The sequence below is a fragment of the Chroicocephalus ridibundus genome, chromosome 30, assembly GCF_963924245.1.
Source record: "Chroicocephalus ridibundus chromosome 30, bChrRid1.1, whole genome shotgun sequence".
Taxonomy (NCBI): Eukaryota; Metazoa; Chordata; class Aves; order Charadriiformes; family Laridae; genus Chroicocephalus; species Chroicocephalus ridibundus.
The window spans coordinates 186,631-207,565 of record NC_086313.1 but is presented as its reverse complement, the minus strand read 5'-3'; the positions used below and the strand labels follow the sequence as shown (position 1 = coordinate 207,565).

At 62.0% G+C, this 20,935-nt stretch overlaps 1 protein-coding gene across 1 annotated transcript; it reads right to left on the bottom strand.

The window, feature by feature from the left end:
• Window positions 1–9,163: 9,163 nt before the first annotated feature.
• LOC134508030 (kallikrein-14-like) lies at window positions 9,164–20,024 on the bottom strand. Its single transcript, XM_063319099.1, has 7 exons — window positions 19,862–20,024; window positions 19,502–19,642; window positions 16,184–16,306; window positions 13,036–13,198; window positions 11,707–11,954; window positions 11,213–11,349; window positions 9,164–9,316 (listed from the first exon to the last, which is right to left on the bottom strand). Exons 1-7 carry the CDS (start codon window positions 20,022–20,024, stop codon window positions 9,164–9,166), a joined length of 1,128 nt encoding a protein of 375 aa, XP_063175169.1.
• Window positions 20,025–20,935: the final 911 nt, after the last annotated feature.

The following is a 20,935-nucleotide window of genomic DNA, read 5'->3' as shown; positions in this document are numbered from 1 at the left end:
GTGCCTCCTGAGGCCTCCCAGTGCTTCCCAGTGCCTCCCGGGCCATCCCAATGCCTCCCAGTGGCCTCCAGATCTTCCCACTGTCTCCCAGTGCCTCCTGGGGCCTCCCAGTGCTTCCCAGTGCCTCCCAGTGGCCTCCAGACCTTCCCAGTGCCTCCTAGGGCATCCCAGTGCCTCCCAGTTCTTCCTAGTGCCTCCCGGGCCATCCCAGTGCCTCCCAGTGCCTCCCAGTGGCCTCCAGACCTTCCCAGTGTCTCCCAGTGCCTCGCAGTGCTTCCCAGTGCCTTCTGGGGCACTCCAGTATCTCCCAGTGCCTCCTGGGCCGTTCCAGTGCTTCCCAGTGCCTCCCAGCGCTTCCCAGTGCCACCTGGTGCCTCCCATTGCATCCTTGTGCCTCCCAGTACAACCCAGTATGCCCCATTGCCTTCCAGAGCATCCCAGTAAATCCCAGTGCCTCCCAGCATTTCCCAGTGCCTCCCAGTCTACCCCAGTGCCTCCTAGAGTGTCCCAGTGCATCCGGGCACCTCCCAGTTCGTGTCCCAGCGTCCCCGGGGCAATGCCCTGCTTCCCTGGGGCCTCCCAGTATATCCCAGTACACCTCAGTGCATCCCAGTGCACCCCTTGAAGCTCCTCTAGGGCCTCCCAGTGCCCCCCAGTGCCCTTCCCAGTGCCTCCCAGTCCATCCCAATGCTTTCCAGTGCCCTCCCTGTCCTTCCCAGTCCTTCCCAGCCCATCCCAGTGCTTCCCAGTGCCCTTCCTGTCCTTCCCAGTACTTCCCAGTGCCTCCCAGTCCATCCCAATGCTTCCCAGTGTCCTCCCTGTCCTTCCCAGTGCTTCCCAGTGCTTCCCAGTGCCCCCCAGTGCCCTCCCTGTCCTTCCCAGTGCCCCCCAGTGCCCTTCCTGTCCTTCCCGGTGCTTCCCAATGCCCTTCCCAGTGCCCTTCCCAGTGCCTCCCAGTCCATTCCAGTGCTTCCCATTGCCTCCCAGTGCCCTTCCCAGTGCCTCCCAGTCCATCCCAATGCTTCCCAGTGCCCTCCCTGTCCTTCCCAGTGCCCCCCAGTGCCCCCCAGTCCATCCCAGTGCTTCCCAGTGCCCTTCCCAGTGCCTCCCAGTCCAGCCCAATGCTTCCCAGTGTCCTCCCTGTCCTTCCCAGTGCTTCCCAGTGCTTCCCAATGCCCCCCAGTGCCCTCCCTGTCCTTCCCAGTGCTTCCCAGTGCCCCCCAGTGCCCTTCCTGTCCTTCCTGGTGCTTCCCAATGCCCTTCCCAGTGCCCTTCCCAGTGCCTCCCAGTCCATTCCAGTGCTTCCCGTTGCCTCCCAGTGCCCTTCCCAGTGCCTCCCAGTCCATCCCAATGCTTCCCAGTGCCCTCCCTGTCCTTCCCAGTGCCCCCCAGTGCCCCCCAGTCCATCCCAGTGCCTCCCAGTGCCCTTCCCAGTGCCTCCCAGTCCATCCCAGTGCTTCCCAGTGCCCTTCCTGTCCTTCCCAGTGCTCTCCAGTGCTTCCCAGTGCCCTTCCCAGTGCCTCCCAGTCCATCCCAGTGCCTCCCAGTGCCCTTCCCAGTGCCTCCCAGTCCATCCCAATGCTTCCCAGTGCCCTTCCTGTCCTTCCCAGTGCTTCCTAGTGCCCTTCCTGTCCATCCCAGTGCTTCCCAGTGCCCTTCCCAGTGCCTCCCAGTCCATCCCAGTGCCTCCCAGTGCCCTTCCTGTCCTTCCCAGTGCTTTCCAGTGCCTCCCAGTGCCCTCCCCAGTGCCTCCCAGTCCATCCCAATGCTTCCCAGTGCCCTTCCTGTCCTTCCCAGTGCTTCCTAGTGCCCTTCCTGTCCATCCCAGTGCTTCCCAGTGCTTCCCAGTGCCCTTCCCAGTGCCTCCCAGTCCATCCCAGTGCTTCCCAGTGCCCTTCCTGTCCTTCCCAGTGCTTTCCAGTGCCTCCCAGTGCCCTTCCCAGTGCCTCCCAGTCCATCCCAATGCTTCCCAGTGCCCTTCCTGTCCTTCCCAGTGCTTCCTAGTGCCCTTCCTGTCCATCCCAGTGCTTCCCAGTGCTTCCCAGTGCCCTTCCCAGTGCCTCCCAGTCCATCCCAGTGCTTCCCAGTGCCCTTCCTGTCCATCCCAGTGCCTCCCAGTGCCTCCCAGTGCCCTTCCTTGGGCCTCCCAATCCATCCCAGTGCTTCCCAGGGCCTCCCAGAACCCCACCGTGCCTCAGTTTCCCCCGTCGCCCTCCCCCACAATCCTGTAATCACAGGGTGGGGCCCGGCCACACCCCAGGGTGGGCGGGGGCGGGGGGGGGGGAGGTGGGGGGGGGCACCCATGACATGGGGGGGGGGGGGGGGGGGGGCTGAGAAAAGGGGACCCCAAAATAGGGGCGGGGTTAAGGGGACCCTAAAAAAGGGGGGGGGGGACCCTAAGGGAGGGGGGAATTAAGGGGACCCCCAAGGGGGGGGACAAAGGGGACCCCAAAGTTGGGGGGGGGGCAACGCTGGTGACACCGACACCCCCCTCCCCGGTGTCCCCGGGGTTGTCACCTCCCGGTGCCAGGCAACAGGAAGGTCCTGGGGGCCACCGGGGTGGGGCCACCGGGGTGGGTCCGTCCCCCCCCACCGATGTCCCCACCCTCCCTCTGTCCCTCCGCCCCCGCGGGGTGGCCTCGGTGACACCTCGGTGTCCCCAAATCCCCTGGCGGGGACCTCGGTGGCTCCTGGTTGCCACCGAGGCCACCCGCCGTCACGTGGCACCTCCTGCTTTCACGGCTTTCCGGGGACGGGTGGCCACGTCCTCGTGTCCCACCCCCGTGTCCCCAACCTCAGCTGCGTCGTCATCGTCACCTCCTTTGTCACCTCCTTTCTTGAGCCCCCGCCAGGAACCGGGGTGGCCGGTTTGGGCACCCGGAGGTGGCACCGGGACAACGGGTTGGCTTTGGGGACCCTGGGAAGGGGGTTGGGGACAAGGGACGGGGGATGGGGACGGGACTGGCGGGGAGCTCAGAGGGATGTCACCCATGGGGACAGTGTCCCCAACGCCAAGGTCAGATGCCACCAACGGGGACAGACACCCACCACAGGTGAAGATGCCACCCATGGGGACGGGCATCTGTCCCCAACTCCAAGGTCAGATGCCACCAACGGGGACAGACACCCACCACAGGTGAAGATGCCACCCATGGGGACGGGTGTCTGTCCCCAACTCCCAGGTCAGATGCCACCAGCGGGGACAGACACCCACCACAGGTGCAGATGCCACCCATGGGGACACGGTCTGTCCCCAACTCCAAGGTCAGATGCCACCAACGGGGACAGCCACCCACCACAGGTGAAGATGCCACACATGGGGACGGGCGTCTGTCCCCAACTCCAAGGTCAGATGCCACCAACGGGGACAGACACCCACCACAGGTGAAGATGCCACCCATGGGGACGGGCATCTGTCCCCAACTCCAAGGTCAGATGCCACCAGTGGGGACAGACACCCACCACAGGTGAAGATGTCCCCAACTCCAAGGTCAGATGCCACCAGCGGGGACAGACACCCACCACAGGTGAAGATGTCCCCAATTCCAAGGTCAGATGCCACCAGCGGGGACAGACACCCACCACAGGTGCAGATGCCACTCATGGGGATGGGTGTCTGTCCCCAAATCCAAGGTCAGATGCCACCAACGGGGACAGCCACCCACCACAGGTGAAGATGCCACCCATGGGGACGGGCGTCTGTCCCCAACTCCAAGGTCAGATGCCACCAACGGGGACAGACACCCACCACAGGTGAAGATGCCACCCATGGGGACACGGTCTGTCCCCAACTCCAAGGTCAGATGCCACCAATGGGGACAGACACCCACCACAGGTGAAGATGCCACCCATGGGGACGGGTGTCTGTCCCCAACTCCCAGGTCAGATGCCACCAGCGGGGACAGACACCCACCACAGGTGCAGATGCCACCCATGGGGACACGGTCTGTCCCCAACTCCAAGGTCAGATGCCACCAACGGGGACAGCCACCCACCACAGGTGAAGATGCCACACATGGGGACGGGCGTCTGTCCCCAACTCCAAGGTCAGATGCCACCAACGGGGACAGACACCCACCACAGGTGAAGATGCCACCCATGGGGACGGGCATCTGTCCCCAACTCCAAGGTCAGATGCCACCAGTGGGGACAGACACCCACCACAGGTGCAGATGCCACCCATGGGGACGGGTGTCTGTCCCCAACTCCCAGGTCAGATGCCACCAGCGGGGACAGACACCCACCACAGGTGAAGATGTCCCCAACTCCAAGGTCAGATGCCACCAGCGGGGACAGACACCCACCACAGGTGAAGATGTCCCCAATTCCAAGGTCAGATGCCACCAGCGGGGACAGACACCCACCACAGGTGCAGATGCCACCCATGGGGACGGGCATCTGTCCCCAAATCCAAGGTCAGATGCCACCAACGGGGACAGCCACCCACCACAGGTGAAGATGCCACCCATGGGGACGGGCGTCTGTCCCCAACTCCAAGGTCAGATGCCACCAACGGGGACAGACACCCACCACAGGTGAAGATGCCACTCATGGGGACACGGTCTCTCCCCAACTCCAAGGTCAGATGCCACCAACGGGGACAGACACCCACCACAGGTGAAGATGCCACCCATGGGGACACGGTCTGTCCCCAACTCCAAGGTCAGATGCCACCAGTGGGGACAGCACCCACCACAGGTGAAGATGCCACCCATGGGGACACGGTCTGTCCCCAACTCCAAGGTCAGATGCCACCAACAGGGACAGCCACCCACCACAGGTGAAGATGCCACCCATGGGGACACGGTCTGTCCCCAACGCCAAGGTCAGATGCCACCAACGGGGACAGACACCCACCACAGGTGAAGATGCCACCCATGGGGACAGGCGTCTGTCCCCAACTCCAAGGTCAGATGCCACCAATGGGGACAGACACCCACCACAGGTGAAGATGCCACCCATGGGGACACGGTCTGTCCCCAACTCCAAGGTCAGATGCCACCAGTGGGGACAGCCACCCACCACAGGTGAAGATGCCACCCATGGGGACACGGTCTGTCCCCAACTCCAAGGTCAGATGCCACCAACGGGGACAGCCACCCACCACAGGTGAAGATGCCACCCATGGGGACACGGTCTGTCCCCAACTCCAAGGTCAGATGCCACCAACGGGGACAGACACCCACCACAGGTGAAGATGCCTCCCATGGGGACGGGCGTCTGTCCCCAACTCCAAGGTCAGATGCCACCAGTGGGGACAGCACCCACCACAGGTGAAGATGCCACCCATGGGGACGGGTGTCTGTCCCCAACTCCAAGGTCAGATGCCACCAACGGGGACAGCCACCCACCACAGGTGCAGATGCCACCCATGGGGACGGGCATCTGTCCCCAATTCCAAGGTCAGATGCCACCAACGGGGACAGACACCCACCACAGGTGAAGATGCCACCCATGGGGACACGGTCTGTCCCCAACTCCAAGGTCAGATGCCACCAACGGGGACAGCCACCCACCACAGGTGCCGATGTCCCCAACTCCAAGCTCCGATGCCACCCATGGTGGCGGGCACCCATCCCCGGCACAGCACATGGTGGCACTGATGGTGACGGCCACCTGCGGCCCTCCTTGTCACCACTTGGCCAACGGTGTCCCCAAGGTGTCCCCAGGGTGTCCCCCTGCCTCCCCCCGGGGTCTCCCGCGAAGTTCTCATGAACGTGTCCCCCAAAGGGACGTGTCCCCCCAAGGGACGTGTCCCCCAAGGAGCTGCTGCCCCTCGAGGACTCCATGACCTTGGGGACATCTGGGGACAGTCCCCAGAACAGTCACCTCAAAGGGCTGTTCCCTTCCCGAGCTCCCCCCAGGCCTAATTAAAGGCTTAATTAGTCCTAACGAGGTTCTCCCAGCCCCGGGTGCCCAAGGACCTTCCACGAGGTCCTCGTGTCCCCATGTCCCCAGAGACACCCCCCCACCGCCCCTTCCCTGGGTGACCTTGGCTTTCAACGAGCCTCCTAATTAGCACCGTTGTCCTTAATTCATTAATTAATTGCCTAATGAATTAGGGCGGGCTCCTAACGAAGCTGCCTCGAGAGTCGGGGAGAAGAAAGCTGCCGGCTCCGGGAGGTGAGCAGGGATTGGGCTGAGGATTAATTAGTCTCATTAGTTAGTCTCATTAGTTAGTCTCATTAGTTAGTCTCATTAATTAGCCGTATTAATTAGCCGTATTAATTAGTCCAATTAATTAGTTCCTTTCCCCAGCACAAGGGGGCAGGAGGAAGGACGGGTGTCGGGGCGCAAGCGGAGAGGGGGGTTCTCGTTAGCGCTAACGAGGGAAATCCCGCCGGGTCGCTAATTAAATGCTTGTGTCCCTCCCCCTCCCCACTCCCCCCCCCCCGAAATCCTAAAGCCCCCCCCCCCCCAGTCACCCCCAATTCCCACTGCCTCCCCCCAGTGCTCCCAGTGCCCCCAGTTCCCCCCCCCAGTGCTCCCAGTCGCCCCCAGTTCCCAATGCCCCCCCCCAGTGCTTCCAGTCACCCCCATTTTCCCCCCCCAGTTCTCCCAGTGCCCCCAGTCGCCTCCCCAGTGCTCCCAGTCCCCCCCTAATTCCCACTGCCCCCCCCAGTGCTCCCAGTGCCCCCAATTCCCCCCCCCAGAGCTCCCAGTCATCCCCAGTTCCCATCGCCCCCCCCCCAGTGCTCCCAGTTCCCCCCCACAGGGCTCCCAGTCACCCCCAATTCCCATCACCCCCCCAGTGCTCCCAGTGCCCCCAATTCCCAGTGCCCCCAGTTCCCATCGCCCCCCCTCCCCAGTGCTCCCAGTCCCCCCCCCAATTCCCACTGCGCCCCCCAGTGCTCTCAGTGCCCCCAATTTCCACTGCTCCCAGTTCCAGTTCCCACTGCCCCCCCCAGTGCTCCCAGTGCCCCCAGTTCCTCCCCCAGTGCTCCCAGTCATCCCCAGTTCCCATCGCCCCCCCCCAGTGCTCCCAGTGCCCCCCTAATTCCCACTGCCCCCCCCAGTGCTCCCAGTGCCCCCAGTTCCCCCCCCCAGTGCTCCCAGTCACCCCCAGTTCCTATCGCCCCCCCCCAGTGCTCCCAGTCATCCCCAGTTCCCAATGGCCCCACCTCCCCAGTGCTCCCAGTTCCCCCCGCAGTGCTCCCAGTCGCCCCCAGTTCCCAATGGCCCCCCCTCCCCAGTGCTCCCAGTCCCCCCCCCAATTCCCACTGCGCCCCCCAGTGCTCCCAGTGCCCCCAATTTCCAGTGCTCCCAGTTCCAGTTCCCACTGCCCCCCCCAGTGCTCCCAGTGCCCCCAGTTCCTCCCCCAGTGCTCCCAGTCATCCCCAGTTCCCATCGCCCCCCCCCAGTGCTCCCAGTGCCCCCCTAATTCCCACTGCCCCCCCAGTGCTCCCAGTGCCCCCAGTTCCCCCCCCCAGTGCTCCCAGTCACCCCCAGTTCCCATCGCCCCCCTCTCCCCAGTGCTCCCAGTCATCCCCAGTTCCCAATGGCCCCCACTCCCCAGTGCTCCCAGTCACCCCCTAATTCCCACTGCGCCCCCCAGTGCTCCCAGTGCCCCCAATTCCCAGTGCCCCCAGTTCCCACTGCCCCCCCAGTGCTCCCAGTGCCCCCAGTTCCCAATGGCCCTCCTCCCAGTGCTGCCAGTCCCCCCCCTAATTCTCACTGCCCCCCCCAGCGCTCCCAGTGCCCCCAGTTCCCAATGGCCCTCCCTCCCCAGTGCTCCCAGTGGCCCCAGTTCCCCCCCCAGTGCTCCCAGTCATACCCAGTTCCCATCGCCCCCCCTCCCCAGTGCTCCTAGTGGCCCCAGTTCCCCCCCCAGTGCTCCCAGTCATACCCAGTTCCCATCGCCCCCCCTCCCCAGTGCTCCCAGTGCCCCCAGTTCCCAATGGCCCCCCCTCCCCAGTGCTCCCAGTGCCCCTAATTCCCATCGCCCCCCCCCTCCCCAGTGCTCCCAGTGGCCCCAGTTCCCTCCCCAGTGCTCCCAGTCATCCCCAATTCCCATCGCCCCCCCTCCCCAGTGCTCCCAGTTCCCCCCCACAGGGCTCCCAGTCACCCCCAATTCCCATCACCCCCCCCAGTGCTCCCAGTGCCCCCAATTCCCAGTGCCCCCAGTTCCCACTGCCCCCCCAGTGCTTCCAGTGCCCCCAGTTCCCCCCCCCCAGTGCTCCCAGTGCCCCCAGTTCCCAATGGCCCTCCTCCCAGTGCTCCCAGTGCCCCCCCTAATTCCCACTGCGCCCCCCAGTGCTCCCAGTGCCCCCAATTCCCAGTGCCCCCAGTTCCCACTGCCCCCCCCAGTGCTCCCAGTGCCCCCAGTTCCCAATGGCCCCCCCAGTGCTCCCAGTCCCCCCCTAATTCCCACTGCTTCCCCCAGTGCTCCCAGTGCCCCTAATTCCCATCGCCCCCCCCCCCAGTGCTCCCAGTGGCCCCAGTTCCCCCCCCAGTGCTCCCAGTCGCCCCCAGTTCCCAATGGCCCCCCCTCCCCAGTGCTCCCAGTGCCCCTAGTTCCCAATGGCCCCCCCTCCCCAGTGCTCCCAGTTCCCCCCGCAGTGCTCCCAGTCGCCCCCACTTCCCAATGGCCCTCCTCCCAGTGCTCCCAGTCCCCCCCTAATTCCCACTGCCCCCCCAGTGCTTCCAGTGCCCCCAGTTCCCCCCCCCAGTGCTCCCAGTGCCCCCAGTTCCCAATGGCCCCCCCTCCCCAGTGCTCCCAGTGGCCCCAGTTCCCCCCCCAGTGCTCCCAGTCATCCCCAATTCCCATCGCCCCCCCTCCCCAGTGCTCCCAGTCGCCCCCAGTTCCCATCGCCCCCCCTCCCCAGTGCTCCCAGTCGCCCCCAGTTCCCACCCCCCCCATCCAATCTCTCCGCTTTCGCTCTTTTTTTTTCTTTTGTTTTTTTTTTTCCCCTTTATTTTTCCACCCAAATGTTGTGTGTGTGTGTGTCCCCCCGCCCCCCCACCCCCCCACCCCCCCCCTTCCCCACCCCCCGCCTTCCCCAGGGCATTCCGGGAAAAATGGCCATCTCCTGCCCACCCCACCCCAATGGGGTTGGTGGGGGGGGGGGGGGAGGGGGGGAAATTTGGGAGGGGGGGGGGAGGGGGGGGTGATGACCCCACCTGGGTGGCGGGGGGGGGGTGAGTTTGGGGGTGGGGGAGGGGCTCAAGGCCTCCCGATGGTTTTGCGGATCCAGGAGGTGGCCCGGCAGACGTTGGAGTAGACGCCGGGTTGCCCCCGGCGCCCGCAGACGGCCATGCCCCAGGAGACCACGCCTTGCAGCACCCCGTTGCACACCAGCGGACCCCCGGAGTCACCCTGTGGGGAGAAGGGACAGCGGTGGGGACTCACCTTGGGTGGGGGGGGGGGCGGGGGGAGACAACGCGGAGACCTCACGTGGGGCCGGCGACGTGCTGTGACCCGGCCCCGGTTCCGTAGATCGAGTAGAAGGTCTTTGGTGGGAACCCAAACTACGTATGGGCCCATCCGTGACTCAGCCCCGCTTCCGTGGGTTCAGCAGAAGGTCTTGATGGACCCGTCCGTGACCCATCCTCAGCCCCCACGGCTCAAGTAGAAGGTCTTTGGTGGGAACCCAAACCTTGTACGGACCCATCCGTGACCCAGCCCCATCTCCATGGGTCCAGCAGAAGGTCGGTGGTGGGAAACCAAACCTTGTACGGACCCATCCATGACCCAGCCCCATCTCCATGGGTCCAGCAGAAGGTCGGTGGTGGGAAACCAAACCTTGTACGGACCCATCCATGACCCAGCCCCATCTCCATGGGTCCAGCAGAACGTCAGTGGTAGGAACCCAAACCTCGTACGGACCCACCCATGACCCAGCCCCAGCTCCGTGGGTCCAGCAGAACGTCAGTGGTAGGAACCCAAACCTTGTACGGACCCATCCATGACCCAGCCCCAGCTCCATGGGTCCAGCAGAAGGTCAGTGGTGGGAACCCAAACCTTGCGTGGGCCCTTCCACGCGTAACACCTCGTTACAGCGCATGAACCCTTCCCTGATGTTACGGGTTGGAGGTAACGGTGGAGGAACCCAAACCTCGCACGGGTTTGGCCACATGCCAGGACCCAGCCCCACGGCTGAAGCATGAGGTAGTTGTGGAGAACCTTGACCTGGCATGAACTCGTCCACGTGTGGCCCTTCCCAGATTTTATGGCTTGGGTTGGAGATAACACCTTGAGTTGGAGATAATGGAGGAACCCAAACCTTACGTGGACTTGTCCACGTGCCAGAGCCCCTCCCCAGCTCCGCCGCTGAAGCATGAGGTAGTTGTGGAGAACCTCAACCTTGCATGGACCCATCCATGTGCCGTGGCCCTTCCCTGATGTTCGGGGTTGGAGATAACAGTGGAGGAACCCAAACCTCGCATGGGTTTGTCCACGTGCCAGAGCCCCTCCCCAGCTCCGCGGCTGAAGCATGAGGTAGTTGTGGAGAACCTCGACCTTGCATGGACCCATCCACGTGCTGTGGCCCTTCCCTGGTTTTATGGCTTGGGTTGGAGATAATGGAGGAACCCAAACCTTGCATGGACTTGTCCACGTGCCAGAGCACATCCCCAGCTCCGCGGCTGAATCATGAGGTAGTTGTGAAGAACCCACACCTTCCATGGACCCATCCACGTGCCGTGGCCCTTCCCTGGTGTTCGGGGTTGGAGATAACGGTGGAAGAACCCAGACCTTGCATGGACCTGTCCATGCGCCGGGACCCACCACCGGCTCCACGGCTGAAGCATGAGGTAGTTTTGGAGAACCAAAACCTTGCATGGACCTGTCCACGCGCTGGGACCCACCACCGGCTCCACGGCTGAAGCATGAGGTAGTTTTGGAGAACCTCGACCTTGCATGGACCTGTCCACGCGCCGGGACCCACCACCGGCTCCACGGCTGAAGCATGAGGTAGTTTTGGAGAACCTCGACCTTGCATGGACCTGTCCACGCTCCGGGACCCACCACCGGCTCCACGGCTGAAGCATGAGGTAGCTGTGGAGAACCCACACCCTTCCATGGACCCGCCCACACGTGGTGGCCCTTCCCTGGTTTAAACGGCTTGGGGTGAAGCAACCCAAGACTTCCACGGCTCCAATCCCACCGTGCGTTTGAACTCCAAGCCACACCAAGGCCCTCGGCAGCGAGCTGGGAGGTGGCTGAAGGGATGGCACACCCCACCCCACCCCACCCCACCCCACCAGCCCTTACCTGGCAGGAATCGATGCCCCCCTGGGGGACGCCGGCGCAGAACATGTTGGGGGTGAGGGCATTCCCGTAGGCCCTGGTGCACTTGTCCCTCCCGAAGGCCTGGATGGCGGCACACTGGAGATTTTTGGGCAGCTTTGCTGGAGAACAAGGCGGGGGTGAGAGAGAAAAGGGGGTGAGAAGGGGCAGCCCCCTCCCGCTGAGGCCTGAGGAGACCTCGTTACACTTCTGGTCGGGTTCTACGGAGAGTGGAGACGCCTCCATCCGAGACGGGTAGGTCAACATCAAGGAAACCCAACCCCGAAGGGAAAACCCGACTCGAAGTCCTTCTCCGTGGGGAGCTGCTCTCTGGGCAGAGTTCGGGTGACATCAAGGAAGCCCTGGTCCCTTTTTCCCAGCTGAGAAGGCCACCAGGTCTCCTTGGTGACCCTTTCCCCTGCCCGCTCGCCTCCCTCCATCCCACCTCTTCCACCGAGGTGTCCATCGCGAGCCGGTACCTCCAGGGGATTTGGTGGTGCCCCAACCGGAGACGCTGCACCTCATCCCGTCCATGGGACACTTCGTGGCCAATCTGATCTTCTTGATGTTGGTGCTGAACTGAACTGGCTTGTTCAACCTCAGGAGCATGAAGTCGTTGTCGTTCCTGCGGGGGTTGTAGGCCGGATGGACCTGGATCCTTGAGATGGACCTCACTTGCCCCGTCCCGTCTCGTAACGTGTCCGTCCCGATTAATACCTTGAGTTCTCTGGATTTGGGGGTGGAGGGAGGGAAAGAAGGACAAGAAATCAGTGTTGGTGCCTCCAGAGGAGACACGGAAAGCCCTGGCCTCAAGGGTTTTCCATCAAGGAGATGATCAAGACCTGTCCATTGAAGCTTCTCCACAGGGTAGAGTTAAGGTGACATGGCCGTGGGACCACCTTATCCCATTTCCCAGGAAAACACGCTCATGCCTTGAGGATTCATGAGCCAGATCTCCTCCGAGAGCTCTTTGAAGGCTCGGGTACCCTGGGGACATCTCCCATCTCCATGGGACACTGTTACGTCTCTTGACTTCAACCCCTTGGCTTCATCTTCCTCCAGGAGAAACATCTCAGCACCGTTGCCCTGAGCCCAACTTCTTGTCAACTTTTCTCCTGCTTTTTCTTGTTTTCCATCATTTCCCTTCCAAAAGGTCCACCTTCCTCTCACAGGACCTTGAGGAGAAGCTGGAGAAACTTGGTTGGGGGGGTGGAACCTGCTCCACTTAGTGTCCTCCCCTGGAAAAAGGGGGCGACTGGACCCCAAAGTGGGGTGGGGTTGGCTCTCTTAGGGGTTCGTAGCTGGGGGTTGTCACCCTGCAAAGGACACAGCAACTCCTCCGGTCTCCACGTGGAGGATGGTGGGGCCTTCATTGTCCTCTAGGGGTACCACCATCTGGACACCACCATCTGGAGGTGCCCATGGCTGGAACATCAACATCTAGAGCTACTGGCCGTGGGCCACCAGACTCGGGAGGTAACATCTGGGGTACAAACAGATGGACATACCAACATCAGGAGGTGCCCGTCTCTGGAGCTACCAATCTCCGGAGGTACCAGACGCCCAAATCTGGAGGTGTTCATGTCTGGAGGCAACGAACTCGGGAGATGCCCACAGCTGGGGCATCTCTCTGGGGATCCCACCACTTGGAGGCCTCACCCTCTGGAGATCCCAACACCTGGGCCCACCTGGAGGTGTCCAACACCTAGAGGACCCACCTCTTACCCTTGGTCGTTAAGGGCATCCGGGGAAAGGAGACGACAGCTCATAGGAAGCCACGGGGCACACGACCACGGACCTGGGCTTACCTGATTGGTTGCCGGCAGTGGGCGGCTGTCAGCACCCATTGGGCGTCTACCAAGCTTCCCCCACACAGGATTTGACCCCTCTTGGTGAGGGCGACTTGGAAAGGGCGTTGGGTGATGGAGCAGGGTCTCCCGCCGATGATACGGGACTCGTCCTCCTCCGGCACTGGAAGACAAGAGCCCCAAAGGTCACGTGACCGCAGCCAGCCCCCGAGTTTTCCGAAGAAACAGCCCCCGGTTTGGGTTGAAACGCAGGCGAAACGTGGCCCAAAAAAAAGAAAAAAAAAAAAAGAGTCTTAAAAGAAGGTGAAACGAAAGAGAAAAGGGGAAAATAACCTGTCGTCGGCTTAAACTGCCCATCAGAACACTCAAAATCATCTTAAAAAACTAAAAATAACGTTGGTTTGTTTTTTTTTTAATTTAACGAGCCACCTATCCACTTACTGGGCTTTTTTGGTTTGTTGGGTTTTTTTGGTTTGTTTGTTTTGTTTTTTTTTTTTTTGTAAGAAAACGAGGCGATTTGGGGGGGACAAGTCGAAATCCAACCGTTTGTAGCCGAGATTGAAGCAGCCCTTGAAGGTCTGTGTCCTCCTGGCGCCGTTTGATGGAGCCTGGCACTCCATGACCAGATGGAGGACCGAGGTGGGAGGTCCCACAAGGAGACAACCCCCCCCACCACCCCCCCGCCCCGGCCCCCGGGACCGGTCCGTCATTGCCAGGGTTGTCCCAATGAGCTGTCCTGGAAGTCATCACGCATCAGGAAGTCACCGAAGGCCACTTATCTCCGCCGGTTTCACCACGTGCCTCTGGGAGGGGCATCCGTTCCACCTCTAAGATTCCTCCCAGCCCAAGATTGGACTCCAAAAAGGAGATGACGCACCCCTAAAAGAGCTGAGCTCTTCATCCTCGCTCCGTGAGGAAGCCTGTAGGACCAGCTCGAAATGCCTCCTACCTCCTGGATGCCTCACGTACCCAGGACTCCTCGTTAGGACCAGGCTAGGAGCCGGTTGCATCAACACAAGTAGGAGAAGTCCTGACGCAAGGAGAAACGACGAGAGGAGTTCACTCAGGAACGCGAGTCTTTCTGTCGCTTCGGAGCTGAGATGTCTTGGTCCCACCAGGGTGGTTGAGAAGAAAGAGCGAGAGCCATCAAACTTGGTTTGAGGGGGTGTCTTTGTCTAGCCATATCGTAGGAAGAGGGTCCCACCACTTGAAGCCCCCACTTCTGACATGGATCTCCCAATCTTCCATAGCTCTGGAGGCATCTCCCTTGGCTTTAGGTGGCCGCAGAAGCGTCTCCCTTGGCTTTAGGTGGCTGCAGATGGGTGTCCGCTGGAGTTGGCCAACTTTGATGGGCCTCGGAGAGAGGGAGGGACCATTCTGAGAGGCGATCCCACCCCATCCGACATCCGACGTCTACAAGACGGGGTGCCCTTGGCAGGATATTGATGATGAACGAGGTTTGCAGGGTGACCGTCGTGAGGCCGTGACCATCTTGAGGCCGTGACCGCGCACAGCTCCGCTTGGGTGGCCGCGCAACGGGAGGCCAAAGGCTTGCGATGTGCTGCTGGTGTCCCTCCCGGCCTCCACCTACAGCTGCATGCAGCTGTAAGAACCTCAGGGGGCACCTCTGCCAAGGCCGCTGGAGAAGTTCCCTGATGCTGAGCTTTATCCGAGTGGGAGGAGACAAGATTTTTTTTTTTTTTTTTTTAAAAAAAAAAAGAGGCCAATCAGCACCAAAAAAAGGTGGGGTTTTTTTTCCAAGAAAAAGGCCTCCCTCTCACCCCGAAACCCTGCGGTAGGACTTTCAAACGGGAGAGATCAAGTCCTTCTGCTCTGAGGTCTTCTCGTGGGTGTTGGGGCCGAGTCCTCCACCCCACGGTTTGGGGCAACCCAGACGGTTTGGGCTATTTTGGGGAGAAGTCGCGCCTCCAAGCATTGACCACCTTGGCGAAGAGCTCTACGGATGGCGGCGCGGGCTCCGGTCCATGACACCTGGCTCCAATTGCCTTCCACCGAAGGTTGGGACATTGGAATTTACCAGTGGGACTGGTTTGTGCTGGTGGGGATTACAGCCTCTGATGGGTGGCAATGGGAGACGCCCGAGTTTCAAGCCACCTGGAATTCGCCACTATCCGGTCCTGGCAGAGGTGCCAAAGTCAGAGGGTGGGAACCATCCCGTAAATGCTCATCGGAGAAGCATCCCTGGTCAACCCAAGGACCGACCTTGACCCTTTAGAGACCAACCAGCGGGTATAGATTCCCCCTAGCTCCTTGAAGGCATCTCAGCGGCTTCCCTGAGCTCCCAGGGTGGAGGGGTATCCATCAGCCAAGGTCAATCGGTAGAGATAGATGGAGGCGCTGCGAGATGGTGGATCCTGCCCTGTGGTAGAATCCGTCCCCCTGGATTTCCAGAGGCCACTGGCAACCAAGAGAGCTCCAACCCAGATGACGGTGTCTCCATCCCAACCGATAAACCTGCCCCCCAAGAAAACAGTTCTTGGACAGCCATGGGGCAAATTATCCAGCCATTGGGTCTGGATATGACCTGGTTCCTTCTCCGCAGGACCTGGGGATTTCGGATTCAGCTCCAGAGACACAGGTTTGGGTTAAGAGGCACCGACATGGGGATCAGATCCGAGGTCTTTGCATCCAACAGTCAGAAATCACGGGAATCCTCTTTCCACCCTAACTGAGACTCATCCTTTGGGATTCTCCTTCAGCAGAGCATCATTTTGGAGGCCAGAAGAAAGGAAGAGGATGTTCCTGTTGGGATGAAGTCTCTCCTTTCTTTCCCTCACCCCTTTTTGTCTCCTTCTTTTTGTGGCTGTGACAGAAATCCCTGTAGGAACTTCCAGAGAAGGGAAAGAAGTTATCCCAGGGGTCCCAGCCCCTCCAACGGGATGTGGGAACGTCCCTCTCCCTCTCTTTCTCCACACCGAGGGGGTTGCTTTACCTCAGCTCAAAACCAAAACAGGTTTCGAAACTGTAGGGCCTTGCCCAAACCTTCCCGTCGGCAAGATTCCCACGAGCCGAGGGAAGGCATCTCCCCATCCCATCCCATCCCATCAGACACATTTCCCCTACAAGGTGCCCGTGAAACACCCGTGGTGTCTCCATCCCCCTCTCCGTGGCCACCGGTTTGACTTACGCTCATCGCCTTCGTTGCCCGTTGCCTGAGCTCGCGTCGTCAGTGGGGCGGCCAGCAGCAGTCCGGCTGCGAGGATGAAGATGGGGATGAAGCCGAAGGCCCTGTGCCCGTCACAAGCCATTCCTGGGGCAGAGAAACCAAACTGGATCAGCGCCGGGGGCCACAGGAGAACGGCCGGTGCCACCCGGGGGCTCCAGGGGAAGGTCCTCATTGGTGTCCTTCTGCCTCCCGCGTGGGACGGAGGTGATGTCACCGAGATGCTGGTGGTGTTTTGGTGCACCTTCACCCTTATGGACCTCTGGGGGAGGGAGGTCTTGGACCCTCTTCTCCACCATGTGTGGGTTGAGTTCAGCTGGCCGGTGGCATCAAACCCACCTGCACGAGCTCAGGAAGGACCACCTCCCTCCCCAACCCCACGCAACCGGGAGATCCGAAGTAAACCGGGATCCGGAGGGTGTTCCCACCCAACCCATCCAAAACAGAGCCACCACGTGAGCTGAGCGCGCGGGGCTGGCCGGATCCGACCCGTGGGAAAGAGCCACCAAGAGACGGGGAACCCCTGGACGCCTGGTTCCCACCCCACCCCACAGCCTCCGTCCCTCGGAGGGATCTCCATGGTCCTGGCCACGGGGGTGGGATGGACTCACCTGCTGGAGGAGAAGGACGGGGCCGGCTCGGCGCGTCGGGAAGTCGAGAGCCGGTGGCTTGGGCATATTTATACCCGGGATGAAAAGTAGGCCGTGTCTTCGGCGGGGTGAGTCAAGAGCGGTTGGGCGAGCAGTCCGCGGCGGCAGCAGGACGAGCGTGACCCCGTGGGTGTCTCCCCGGTCCCAGGGGAGGTGGGGGGGGAAGGGGGGGGAAGGGCGGGGAGGTTGAGGTTGGGGGGGGGGGGGGGGGCGGTGGTGTGTGATTACCGCTTTGAAGTCCCAGAGGAAACGCCGTCGGGCTCCCGGGCGAAAGGGGAAACGCCCGCTCCTCCCATCGGCAAAAGAGCCGCCCCGGACACGGGGGTGAGGAGTCCCCAAAAAACATCTCGTCCGGGTGGACCGGGTGGTTCACCCCTCGCCGCGTCCCGGAGGGGGGGGGGGGCCCAAAGCAGGGGGTGGGGGGTGGGGGGGGTGTGTCCCTTCCCCTCACCCCACCCCACAGCAGGATGGGGTTGTCGGGGTGTCCGCCCGGCCCCCGGGGGTTGTGAAATGTGATGGTGCTGCCTTCCTGCCCCTCCTGCCGGCTGGCTGGCTGGCCGGCCGGCCGGCTGGCCGTAAGTCCGCCCAGCAGGCTGCCCGTCCATCCATCCGTCCATCCATCTGTCCACCCGTCCGTCCATCCACCCATCTACCTGTCCATCCATCCATCCATCCACCCATCTACCCGTCCATCCATCCATCCATCCATCCACCCATCTACCCGTCCATCCATCTACCCATCCATCCATCCACCCACCTGTCCATCCATCCACCCATCCGTCCGTCCGTCCATCCATCCGTCCGTCTGCCGATCCAGCTGTCTGTCCGTCCGTCCGTCTGCTGATCCAGCCGTCTATCCATCCGTCCATCCCTCCGTCCGTCCGCCCACCTATCTGCCCATCCCTCCATCCATCCCTCCGTCCATCCCTCCCTCCCTCCATCCATCCGTCCGTCCGTATGGCCGTCTCTCCAGTGAGCTGGATTGCTTTTTGTCCGTCTGTCCTCCTATCGACCCATCCGTCCACCTATTGATCCATCCTTCCTTCCATCCATCCATCCATCCATCCATCCATCCATCCGTCCGTCCATCCATCCATCCTCCTGTCCACCTCTCCACCCATCCATCCATCTCTCCGTCCCTCCATCGACCCACCCCTCTGTCCGTCCGTCCCCTCCTCCATCCGCCCTCCCCGCGTCACACCGACACACTGGAAGCCGGGTAGACATCACGGGACACGCACGCGTGCGCACACGCTCCCCCCCCCTCCATGCACACACGTGTGCAAGGACCAGGGAGGAGCGGGGCGGGGGGGTTGGCTCCCAGCCCAGGATGCCACCTCCAAGGAGGGACCCTCGCGGCTCCAGGGCTGGGGACGCGGCCCCTGGGGGACCACCACGGGACTGGAGGTCCCCAAGGACCTTTCCCCTTTGGCACCCGGCGCCGGTTGCACGTCCCCAATGAGTAACGCCGCGGATGTGGGTGAGCGATGGGCGAGGCCACGTCCCGCTGCCGACCCAGCTGAGCCCTGCGAGTTTGCTTCTGGTGAGTCAAGGGGACACCGGGGACGGGGGTGCCACTTGTCCTTCCACCAGCTGGACACTGTCCCCAAACCCCGGAGGTGTGCCACCTCCCCTTCCTTGCTCCCCCAACCCCAACCTCACCGGAGGCGTTTGGAGGGTCTTCAAGGTGGGAGGTGACCACCCCACACCCAGAGAGGGTGACCCAGGTGCAATCGGTGTCACCCACCGTCCCCAGGGCCACCTGGGGCATCTCTGCCCGGGGATGGTGGCAGCAGCCGGGGACCCTGGCATCTCCCGGCCCTTCTCAGGGTGTGTTTTGGGTGCGTGTCAGGGCGTGAGCCAGGCGCCGCGTGGACGGGGTGGGTGGCCTGAAATTCCTGCTGAGCTCAGCAGTTGTCACCGGCCGCTCTGGCATCTCTTTCCAGGAGGTTCAAGGTGCCTTCACTGATGGTTCTCCTCCCCTGGAGCTCCGGCATGTCCTGCAGCGAGAAGGTCCCAAAAGGATTTTAGACACCGATGGGTCCTCTAAAGCCACCCCAGCCTGGCCACCCTCGACGCTGGTGGGACCAGAGCTGCAACGTGGGTGCAGGAGCTCCAGGGCTGGTGTGAAGGAACCTCTGTGCCTCTTCAATGGCCCCTTTGGCAGGGCCAGGAGAGGAGCCGAGGCTGGGAGCAGCTCAAGGCAATTAACAACCTGATGAGCAATTAAGGGCGGGGAAGCCCAGGAGCCGAATCCTGACGAAAGGAAAGGACCGGTTGGGATGAATCACGGTTTGGAGATGCTGATCTCGCTCTCTGCTGGTGGCAAGAGGAAGCCCGGGGCTGGGTTTGGTCCTAAAGCTAGAGGTGAAGCTGGAGCTCCTGGAAGAGCAACTGTCCCAGCAAACCCATGGAGATCTGGTGTGTGGAGATCCTCAGCGAAGAGGTTGTGGCTTTGGGGAGCTCATCTCTGGAGGCCTGGCCCATGGAGATCTCACCTACCAGGATGGCATCCCCGTGGAGATTCCGTTCCATGGAGTTCTAGTCCATGGAGACCTAATCCACCACGGTGATCTCCCCTGGAGATCCGGCACACAAAGATCCCATCCACCAGGATCCTGTCCACAGAGACCCCAGCCCATGGAGGCCTGGTCCAGTAAGATCCCATCCATGGAGATCTGGTCCATAGAAATCCCATCCATGGAGGCCTGATCTGGGTTGATCTCGGCTACGAGGATGCTGTCAGTGGAGATCTTGTCCATGCAGTGGTCAGCTGCAGAGATCACCTGGGGCGATCCCATCCGTGGGGATCCCTTCTACAGGGCTCCTGGACCATGGTCATCCCTGTGCGGAGATCTCATCCGCTGGGATCCTGTCCATGGAGATGCCACCCATGAAGGGCGAGGACATGGTGATCCCGGACCATGGAGGCCGATTCTGCAAGGCTTCAAACCATGAGGATCCCATCCTTGAGGATCCCCCCTACAGATACCATCAGCCGTGGAGATCTGGTCTGCAGAGATCCCACCCATGGGGATCCCGTCCGTGGGGATCCGCTCTGTAGACATCCTCGGCCACGAAGGTTCCACGGGGATCCCATCCATGGGGATCCCATCCATGGGGATCCCGGCCGTGGGGATCTGCTCCATAGACATCCTCGGCCATGAAGGTCCAGGGGAATCCCACCCATCAGCATCCCTGATCCCCTGGGGACAGCGAGGGGACTGGGGGACTTCGCAAGGTGACACGGGGGCTCCCGAGGGGAACAGAGATCCTGGGTGGGGACAGGGGACGTGTGAGCTCATGGGGGGGGACACGCACTACCCAAGGGGACTTGAAGGGACATTGGCGGGGGGGGACGTGAGGGGACAGGGAGGTCATGAGGGCACGCGGAGCACATGAGGGGACACGGGGGCACGAGAAGACACAAGGGGACATGGGGAACCCATGAGGGAAGATGGGGACACACAAAGGGACGTGAGGGGACTTGAGGAGACCCAAGGGGACATGGGGAGCAGAAGAGGGGACAGGAGGGGACACAGGGGGCACATGGCAGGGACATGAGGGGACACAAAGGACCGTGAAGGGACATAAGGGCACATGGAGGGGTCATGAGGGGACAGGGGAACACTTGGGGGGGACAGGAGGGGAGACAAAAGACCATGAAGGGACAGGAGGGCACATGGAGGGGTCATGAGGGGACACAGGGGACCAAGAAGGGACATGAGGGGACCAAGAAGGGACATGAGGCCGCATGGGGGACACATGGGGGTGGTGTCATGAGGGGACAAGGGAGCACATGGGGGGACAGGGGAGCACAAGAGGGACAGGAAGGGACACGAGGGCACATGTTGGGGGGTCGTGAGGGGACAGGGGAGCCGATGAGGGGGACACCGGTACGCACGGGGACATGGTGGGACATAGGGACCACGAGGGGACATAGCGGCAGGCGAAGGGACGTGGGGAGGGATGTGGGGGGGCCCGGGAGACCGCGGTGGGGGTGGCGCAGGACGTGGGGCACAACAAGGGGATAGGAGGTGACATGGAGGGACACGAGGGGAGGTGG

Excerpts from the sequence above, each read along its gene's own strand:
- LOC134508030 (XM_063319099.1), bottom strand. The coding sequence starts at position 20,024 with ATGTCTATGGAGCAGATCCCCACGGCCGGGATCCCCATGGATGGGATC. Across the intron at positions 13,199-16,183 it reads GGGCAACGAAGGCGATGAGC|TGCCGGAGGAGGACGAGTCC; the intron begins GTAAGTCAAACC and ends CTTGTCTTCCAG. Across the intron at positions 11,350-11,706 it reads CACCACCAAATCCCCTGGAG|CAAAGCTGCCCAAAAATCTC; the intron begins GTACCGGCTCGC and ends CTTGTTCTCCAG.